Source organism: Lathyrus oleraceus, chromosome 4, assembly GCF_024323335.1.
Source record: "Lathyrus oleraceus cultivar Zhongwan6 chromosome 4, CAAS_Psat_ZW6_1.0, whole genome shotgun sequence".
Lineage (NCBI taxonomy): Eukaryota > Viridiplantae > Streptophyta > Magnoliopsida > Fabales > Fabaceae > Lathyrus > Lathyrus oleraceus.
The window spans coordinates 37290410-37301002 of NC_066582.1; the positions used below are offsets into that span (position 1 = coordinate 37290410).

General features: G+C 34.9%; 1 protein-coding gene across 2 annotated transcripts; it reads right to left on the reverse strand.

Annotated features, from left to right (window-relative positions):
* Nucleotides 1-1248: 1248 nt before the first annotated feature.
* LOC127138680 (uncharacterized) lies at nucleotides 1249-5232 on the reverse strand. Of its 2 annotated transcripts, none has more exons than XM_051065178.1 (5): nucleotides 4909-5232; nucleotides 3761-3913; nucleotides 3359-3534; nucleotides 2753-2893; nucleotides 1249-1611 (listed from the first exon to the last, which is right to left on the reverse strand). In XM_051065178.1, exons 1-4 carry the CDS (start codon nucleotides 5038-5040, stop codon nucleotides 2791-2793), a joined length of 564 nt encoding a protein of 187 aa, XP_050921135.1. In that variant the 5' UTR covers nucleotides 5041-5232; the 3' UTR covers nucleotides 1249-1611; nucleotides 2753-2790. The 2 variants fall into 2 exon arrangements, with proteins under 2 accessions (XP_050921135.1, XP_050921136.1); XM_051065179.1 differs by having other exon boundaries at nucleotides 1249-1620.
* Between the last annotated feature and the right edge of the window lie 5361 nt (nucleotides 5233-10593).

Consider the following 10593-nt stretch of genomic DNA (forward strand, 5'->3'; position numbering starts at 1 on the left):
AATTTATAAAGCAAGGTTGAATTGTACCGTTAAAGATGAATGTAAAATGTAACGGCTAACGCATAAGGCAGACCCCACTTGGATGGTGCAATGATATATTCCCTCCGCAGGTATTCAAAACAAAGTTCCTCGAATAAGGTGCATGACTGATATGATTGGGAATCATTTCAATCAAGCCAAGTTGTAACAGTAACTCATTTTTACGCATAAATCAAATCTTTAATTTATAGCATATAATTTAATAAATTAATTTGAGTTGTTAATCATTTTAAATATTAATTAAAATATATTTTTATTATTTTATATTTAACTGTTAATTTTTTCAACATCTCAATTGGATTATTTTCAACTTATCTAATCATTTTAAACAGTTCAAACGTTTTAAAAAAATCAAAATTAGTGTTAAAGTTTATAAAAGTTACACTTCCACAAAATTAAAAAGGTCATAATATTGGTTTGAACAATAGTATTAACTATTTTTTAACTGTACATACCAAGAAAACTAATAATTATCGTATTTTTCAAATAATAATTTTTCTTTTACCTATAATTCCCTTAATTATTTATTTCATTCACTTTTTTTTTTCTCTCTAATCATTATCTAGAAATAATTTTGACAAAAATAAATTAATACTATATGTGACAACTAAAAAGAAATAATTTTTTTTAAAAAAAAATGACATTTATAAAGGAATGGAGGGAGTATTGAGTATCGCAACAAAGATTGTTTCAAGGTGTAATAATTGAACTCATATTTCACAAAAACAACTACTCAATTCTCATTGTCAAAATGTAAAATTCTTTGATAACTACTACTTCATTTTTCTATTACAAGTCATTTTGACACTTTCATGTGGTAGTTAGCATGAATTCGTCATTACATTGACGGCATCTTGGAGCTGTCTATGATGCTGTGATCCCCAAACCCAATTTTTGTAAACAAACTTTTACCTATCAACCTTAAAAAAAATCCCTTATCTGAATTTGACAAAATTGGTTTACTCAGCAAAGATTATATGTGTTTTTGTCTACCTTCAAAGAGAGAAAAACGTATTTATATTAAAAAATTGTATGTCTACTAGACTCGACCCTAATTGATTATATAAACCATTTAGCTAAATTGAAGTTTGAAGACAACTAATATGTGGAGTAAAGAAGCAATTAATCTTAGATTTGGATATGAAAAGTCCACAAATCCTAACTCAACTGATAGAAACCGATATTACTAGGTTGGACTCCACCAGTGTCTGAACCCTGAACCCACGTACTCGTGGTTGTGTTTGAATTTCGAGTTATCATCATTTTGTCTATTGACAAAAAAAGATTTGGATTTGGATTTGGAAAAAACTAACTATAGCCACATATACAAATCATCAAACCGGCAAAGCACATTATGAAACTTGACTGTTACACTAATGTATGCACAAAGCAAATGGCCAATGGCCGTTTGACTTCAGTGAGTTAGTTTTCTCCCATCAACTGCTCCATAATTCATACTTGAGGGCCATGCCACAAAATTCAAATAACCTTACCGGTATTAGCTTAATTCCACTTGAGTCTTGTAGGCATTTCAAACAGGCAGTGACAAACTTCAAAAGTTGACTTAACATCCTGCAGAAACTATACTCAGATTAGAAAAGCCATTCTCAAGTAAAAATAAGCCCATTATGGAGCTATATAACTTATTGTCACCTAAACCCACTACCACTATCAGCAAAACATTTATTAATAACTTCGCAACCACACACAAAGCATGTATGGAACCCAGGAAGATAATACAAATGAACTGCACCAACATGTCCCTCAGCCAGTATAGCACGAAAACAAAGAAATTAAGAAATTATAACACTATGGTACTTAAGGAACAAGACTGCAGGAAACCAACTAACCAACAGACCAAAGTCTCGAGCTAAATTGGCTTGCAGCACACCCCGGCGTTTACCTCGAACATTAACCTCCTCCTACAAGGAAGTACCACTTAACCCACTACAACAAAATGCACCATACCACAGCTTTATAGAACGTGGTTGCAGATAAAGAAAGAAAACCTGATACTGTCCATACTTCAACCGCCCCCATACTGAACCGACATCTACTACCAACGGCCCGTAAAAAACCCAAACGAAGTCAACTAGCCAAGCTAGTCAAAGGATTGCAATTCCACTCATAAAAGAGACAGAGTGTTAGTTAGCCTTACTAGATACCAACGCCAGGCCATAATTTTTACTTTGTCCACCACCTCCTTTGCCGCCCCCACCTTAATGTTAAACAAAGAATCATTCCACAACTTCCAAATCAACCACAAAAATAGCAAGCCAGGTAAGCTTCAATCCACTCTTGACTTTCTTGCCTCTCCCTATTTCTAACCACTACCAGTCCAATATATTTTACGGGTAAAAGAAAAAGTGTTCTGAGAAGAAGAATACAAAAAGCGTAAGCTTGGAAAAAAATAAAGGTTTATACTTATATAGTAATGTGTATTTCTCTTATCAATAACAGTTTCAGATTCAGTAATCATGGAATATTATAAATCCATAAATTACTAGAAAAACAGACTGATCGATAAACTCCAGTACGGATAAATCATCATTTTAGATATAATTCATTTAAAAGAGAAATCAATTTGAAATAAGAAATGATATCTTCATAATTCAGAAAACATTTAGAATTATTCATTTATCATGTTCACAGATTTTATTTTTATTTTTGACCACTGTGTAAAACTTCTTCCAAAGGGAATTGAAGGCTGTACCTTGTTTACACTATCTTCTATTGTAATCTTTTACCAAATCAATTAGCATCACTGTGGGTTATGATGGCCTCAACTCTATCAAGTGATGCTTGTAGACGCCCCGACTGCATGTTTAACATTGGCTCGCCGGTACCTAGACCCCTGTTTTTAGATTAAGTTAGTCAATCATTTATGAAGTAATTGCACGACAGAAAACAAATACAGCATGTCTCACACACACATTGAAAAATCACCAAAAAAGATATAGCTCAACAAAAATTCAACTATCTTAAGCGCATACTCCCTCTGGTCTTGATTATAAGAAAAAGTAGCCACAATTATTAAGAATTTAGTTAAGCGCAATAAACATTTTTGATCTTAATAAAAATTAAGTGTACTCTCAAAATACACCTTCATAGGAACTTGTTCCATGTAAATAAAGAAGCCATTGGAAAATAAAATTTATATTAAATGAGGGGATTTTATGAATGACATTATTTAATAGACTAAAACTGTAAAAGTAGATAAACTTGCTTATATTTGAGACCACCAAATAAAAAAATTTGCTTATATTCGAGACCAGATCGAGTACTTTCTTAGAAGTGGTGAAAAAAATTCAAAACTTGCCCAGTAAGCTCAGGAAGAACATATTCTGCCCTCCATCCAAACCGTAAATCGAATCCAGGGAACAAACCAACCGATGTCTTGTTTCGGATTCGGGATACATTATCTCCACCCAAACATGTGGTGAGCTTCCATTTCCAACCAGTAGCATGCATTTTAAAACTGTGTCCTACACCAACCTGTGCTGATTATGTCAGTGTGAATCGCTTCAAACGAAATTTAACAGAAAGCGGGAGATCAACTTATCATGAGTCATGACAACAACAATAACACCGTGAAATTAATACATACAGGCAATTAATAAAAGCTTCATTCATTACTATCTTTACACATTTTTGCAATATCAATATAAACATCATAACCATGTCATGATTAAAAAAACAAAAGAATCAAACACTGCCAAACCTGAAGATTCAGAAATTTGGTAATTGGGATTTTTTTTGAGAGAATGCGAACATCATGTTGAATGGGCTCATAAATGAACTTCCATTTCCATTCAGGTGTCAAAGGCTTAAATACAAGCTTTGCTTGACATTCATTGATAGGAGCATTATAGATCTGCACACAAACACACAAAATTGATCTCCCATAAGTAATAGTCACCATACCATATCAGAACAATTGACAAGGAAACAATCACAACATAAACCTATTAACTGAAGAGATCCAACAATATAAAAAGTTAAACTTCACAGAGAAACACTCCCTATTAATCTAGATTTCTCTTTGAATCTTCTTGTATCCAAAGAACAAGTGAGTTTAACCACAGGACAAGAAAACAAGACTATATAACCGTTTGGCCGTAGTGCAATTAGAAACAAAGAATAATCTAGTTTATCCGCCATGAATGATGAACTAACGAACCATTAGTATTTACTCCCTCCATTCCTTTTTATCTGTCACCTTTGTGAAAGAATTTGTTCCTCTTTATTTGTCATTTTCAAAGTTCAATGTAACATTAACTATTATTTTATCAAAAACACCCTTAACTATTGTTTTAACTCTTTTTTGGAGACATTGTCTAACTTTTTCGAGGGGTGTTGTGCTGGTGTCATACATGTGTTGGACAATGACACATGTCAGACACCGCGACACACCTACTCTTAGAGGTATTCATGCTTCATAGACTATAGCTGCCCTACATCGCAATGGCGTGGTGGAATTTGAACAAATCACTATTGTTCCACAATTTGTTTCACAATGTATGTTATTTAGTACAAAAAATCATCAGATAACACTTATAGCCGCACAGGTATCTGAATTTTATCAAACCACTATTTCTGCAATCCCCGATTGAGGGTTTGATGACAACACACTGATTTACACAGTAACAACCTCTGTAATCATAAAACAGCACCCCCAAATTCAATCATTCTGACAAATTAACTCTCGGAACAACAATTTTGAGGGAAAAAATATGAGATTAAATTACAGTTTACCTAGACTCTAATTATGGTCCAACAAATATGAAATTAACTTACATGCAACCACTACAAACAAGTGCAAACATGAATTCAAAAGTAGAAACGAAAAAGAGTGAAAAGAAGAAAAACCTCCATATTGAGAGCAACACGAACACCCTGAACTTCTTTACGGAACTTGAGAAACAACTCCGAAGGCATCAAATTGATGTTGTATAACTCATCCCAGGAACTTGGCTCCTCCACGTTCGGTTCGGAATCCATTGTTTCAAACTGAAATTTCTCTTATCCCTAAAATTGAAATCAAAAGTTGCAGAGAGAAGATGAAGGGGGAGAAGAGAGAATTAAGCAATCTCGCGAACGAGTAACGAGTCCCAATGCTGGTGATACTCTTCAAGCCGCTCATAAATGTCCAAATCACTTCTCTGGAATTTAGTAGAGTCGGATGAAAATGCATTTTAGTAACCATAATGTAAAATGTTTAATAAAAAAATAACAATGATGTAAAGTGTAAATTAGGTGAATAAGCATTTTCATGATTTTTTTTCTAAATAATCACTATTTTCAAAAATAATATCAAAAAAATTATCAATATAACAACTTTTGAAAAAAAAATTATCAAAGTAGACATCATACAGAATGGCACATGTTATAGGTAAATGAACAAGCATCATGTTTAATGGTGCATGCCCAAAGTAAAAGGGAATGCATTTGGTGCATGTATTATACTTTTAAGAACATGCGTGTGGCGTATCCTTTATTTATTTTTTAATTTTTAATTTTTTTTAATTTTTTAACTTATAATTAAAAAAATTAAAATAAAAAATAAAATGGAAAATAATCAATAATTGACAAGAAACTCAATGATCCGTCTGATCGGAACGTCACACTGTTTTACATCTCGGTGCATTAGCATGTCTTCGAGGTCTCTAACGATTTCTTTGAGGTGTTTGTGATCTTTGAGTGTTGACATGATGCAATGGTGGTTGATGTAAAGGTCCTAAAAAAGGTTCAGCGGTATTTGACAAATTTGTCATCATTTCTCCCCAATAGCTAGGGGGATTGTCGCCAACGACACTGTCGTAATTGAGTTTGGTGTTCATGTTGTCGTAGATAGGTCGTTGTGAGTGGACGGTATGATTGTCCGAATTAGGTCATTGAATCATTTTGGAAACGAAGCAATAGTCCATGTGGTGTAAGAAAGTCAAATAATGATTGGGTGATGTGGCGGTGGGATGTTTGGGTGTTCATTGGTGGGGCTATGGTGGGATGAGATGGAATCGTATGAATTATCAAGGTCATAAACATATGTGGTGGATGCATATGATTGTTGTTGGTATATGTTTGGTTCTTGGCTTATGTTTGGGTGTGTGGCATGTCTTAGTTGTGAGGTTGGGTGTTTGGTGGTTAGATGTATATGGTATGGTGACGGTGTAAAGTAGGTCGTTGGGTTTGAGTGGGTTGACATTGTTCTTGGATTTGGTAATGGTGTGGGGTTGGTTGTTGGACGGGGATTTGTTGTTGGGCGTATGATGATGAAGCTCGTTGGCGTGGATCAATCAAATACCTTGGCTCAGACACAAATTGTGGTGTTGTAACCGACCCAAACCAAGTCATATAATGTTGAGTTGGTCTAGCACCATATATGATTGGTTCGTTTAAGATGTGCTGACGTCGATTCCTCCAATGATGACACATCTCTTTAGCGAAGTCTCTCCAATCGAAATAATCCCATTGACCATTGATTAGTGCATTTTGAGGCACATTCTACTATATTTATACTTATGCATTTTCATGTTTTAGTTTGGTTATTTTTCCATTTTAATGTGTTTTTATAATTTATCTTATTTTTACAGTTATTTGTTTTTCGCGGTTTATTTTCAACATTAGTAGTCTGCACGAATAAATTCATAACTGGATCTAGGAGTATCGGATTGAAGCGTGCTACCATTTGTTGAAAAGCTAAGAGAAAGATCTACAACTTTCATGAAGAAGTCAGAAGCTAATTCGGACTGTAGCATGGTTGAAAAATCTGTTGAAGCCTTCAGCACTAAATTTATATTTTGTGTTGGGTTATTTAGTTTGGGTCTGGGTTATGTTTTGATCAAATTAGGTTTATTCTACTTTTCATATAATCTAAACAGCCGAAAAAAGTACAGGGTATCACTATTCACGAAAATTTGAAAGCTTGTACGAATTCCATGGACAACTAATCCCTCTGATTCGATCTACCGTAATTCAGGTTCCAAAACTTGAGATTATTATAATGTTAATTTTAGTTTAATTCCTTTCAATGATATTTTGTGTTCTCGTATGCTTAATTCGATTGCATGAAATATATTGATTCAATTTGGTTGATTGTATGATCCTAACATAGGCACGTCACGTTTGCTTAATTCGTTTTTGTGTCTGATCAATCATGTTTGCTTAATCCATGAAAATTTATCTTGTTTGCTTAATTCGGACAATAGGATCATACATCTCACAAACTTCACCGCGCTTGTCATTGAGTTTGTATCCAAATAGGAATAGACAATCCGCTTAGAGTATTAAAATCATATTAATCGATGATAGTAGGAACTGAATCGATAGATTGAATTATTTCATAATCACTTATTTCATAACAGCTTATTTCAAGAATTGATTTTAATAATCACTTTTTCTTAATCGAACACCAAACCAAACAACCCCCCATAATTCGATTTACCTTTGGATAATAATAATCAAGAATTCTTGTGAGAATGATATCCGAGTTAAAATTGTCGTCGTACTACGTTTTTGAAAAACACTCGTTTTGACCCGCACGCGACAGCGGATCAAATTGGCGCCGTTGCCGGGGATTCTTGTAGATTTTAACCATTATTATAGTCTAACTATTATTATAGTCATATGTGTTTTAACATTTTTTTTGCCCTAACTTTCTTGAGTTCGGGTGTTTTTGCGTTTTAGGATAAAAAAAATCTGTTTTTTTAAGAAAATCGTCTCAAATTATTCCGATTCTTTGTCGATTAACTAGAAAAAAATCAAGGATCAAAAGCCTTTATTTAGGAACTAAATAGTGGAAGTCATCCTAAAAACCCGAAATTCCTTATTTTTCTATTTTTTATGATTTTGTTTTCTGTTTTGATAATTTCAAAAAATTCCGAAAAAATTCTCAAAAATTTTAATTGACGCTATTAGATTGATTTTTGTGTTTTTGTATTTTTTTTCCTTTTATTTTAATAGTTTTTTTTACGTATTTCAATTGTTTGTTCTTAATAGGGATATTATCGGTATTTTCCTATTTGTTGCTACATTGTTGAATTAGTTATGTGTTTTCTCATTCTTTATTGATTTTTTTTCTATTGAGTTTAATATGGATGACCAAAGAACTCTGAGAGAACTTGTTGCTCCTGATATGAATTACAATGGTTTATGTATTGAATATGTTGATGTTACTGTTCCTTTTGAGTTGAAATCTGGTTTAATACACTTGTTGCCAAGGTTTAGTGGTCTTGCAGGTGAGGATCCGCACAAACATTTGAAAGAATTCCAAGTGGTGTATTCTACACCATTGAATCCTGAAGGGATCACTGAAGATCACATCAAACTTCGAGCTTTTCCTTTTTCATTGCAGGGTGCAACAAAGGATTGAATATATTATCTCGAGCCAAATTCAATTGCAAGCTGGAATGCCCTGAAAAAAGTGTTCTTGGAGAGATATTTTCCTGCCTCCAGAGCTGCCTCGATAAGAAAGGAGATTTGTGGTATTAGACAGAGTAATGAGTCATTGACCGAGTATTGGGAGAGATTCAAACACTTGGTATTCAGCTGCCCTCAGCACCAGATCACTGAGCAACTACTCATCCAGTACTTTTATGACTTCAGCTGCTGCCAAAGCCCTTATCGAAAATATGTCCCTTAATTCCTAGCAGTTCACTACTAGAGACAATTATGTGCAAAGCAAAGGCGTGAATCAAATTCAGGTTTCTTGCAACAAAGCTTTAAAGACCATAATTGACGAGCTCACTGCCTTAGTTAAACAGTTGGCAATAGCAAAACCTCAAATAGCAATAGTGTGTGGTATTTGTACTTCTCATGAGCACCCGACCGATACTTGTCCTATTCTGAGAGACGAGTCCATTACCGAGTTGCCTCAAGCTTATGCAGGCAACCTTTACAATCAAAACAGGTACAATAATACTCTTGACCTGTCCACCAACAAATATCATCCCAATTGGAGGAACCATCCCAACCTTCGATATGGAAACCCACAACAGAACCCACCTCAAGTGGATGCCCTTGCACCTTCCGGACCATCCTTAGAAGATCCTGTCAAACAAATGGCCGCCAACAATCTCCAATTCCAACAAAGGACCGATTCTAGCATTCAGACCTTGAACACGCAAATGGGACAACTTGTTACTCAAATAAATAACATGCAAGCCCAAGGGTCGAACCAACTTCCAGCCCAAACAGTTGTCAATACAAGGGATTCTAATGCTAATGTGAGTGTGATTTCGTTGAGATCTGGAAAGGTTACAGAAACAGCCCCTGAAAAAAATAAAAAAATTATTGAGGTAACATCTGAACCTGAACCTACTCCATCTGAACCTGTTTCATCTGAAAAATTAAAGAAAAGGAGTATGTACCACCAGTCCCCTTCCCACATAGAGTTCTGAAAAATAAAAGAATTGAGGAGGGAGACAAGGAAAGAGAGATATTGGATGTTTTTAGAAAAGTTGCGGTAAATATTCCGCTTCTTGATGTAATTAAACAGGTTCCTAAGTATTCAAAGTTTCTAAAGGATTTGTGTACAAATAAGAGGAGGATTAAAGAAAGTGAGAGAGTTAACTTGGGAAGAAATATTTCTGCTTTTATTCAGCCCAAGTGATCAGTCACAATTTACATTGAGTTTTCATTACTGATCCGACACGAAACAGAGACATTTGACACACTATGCAAACATTTATGGTACATTTCGAGTTAGTTTTACTTCTGTCATTTTATTTACGCGTTTTTAATCTTTGTTATGTTTTACTTTTTATTATCGTGATTTTATGTGTGGGATAGCTGTGTTTTTGTCCAACAAATCCAGGTAGAAGAACCAAAGAACTCAGAACAAGACAATGCGAGATTCCGGCAAGCGAAGGAGCAGAAAACCCCGATACAGGAGGCCTGACACGGGCCGTGTCAGGATAAGGGAAGATAAGTGAAGAAAACAGTAGCTTGACACGGCCACCCGTGTATGCTGACACGGTCCGTGTCAGGCAGTGTCCTCAACCGTGTTACCCCTGCCATGGGCGTGTTAGCTTAAATAATAGGCTGACACGGCCACCCGTGTCAGCTGACACGGGCCGTGTCAGCCCAAGCCCAAAAAATTCAGTTTTCTCAGACTTTTCGTTCGTTAGGCTTTTTAGAGACATCTTTGGACTTGTCCAATTGTTGCGGGGAATTTTCACTATAAAAGAAGGTCTTCTGCCAAAGGAAAAATCATCTTGGAAGACGGCAAAACACAGTATTATGAAGCAATCAAGTTTTACAGAGATCAAGGCATTCGGAGAGCTGAAGATATTCATGAGCGGGAGCGATTGAAGATCAAAGTCATCTAATTACTTGTAATGTGTAATTTTTATCTTGAATTTGTTTTAAACAATATGAGTAGCTAAACCCCCCAATGTTAAGGGGGTGTCCCTGATTTAGAATTGTAATGAATTTGAGTTTACATTTGCATTTATAATATTGTTTTTACGGTAACTTTTTGATGTGTTTATTGCTTTCTCTTTCGGACCAATTGAGATTGCTTTGTGGTTATCAATTAGGTTGGACCGTCATTTA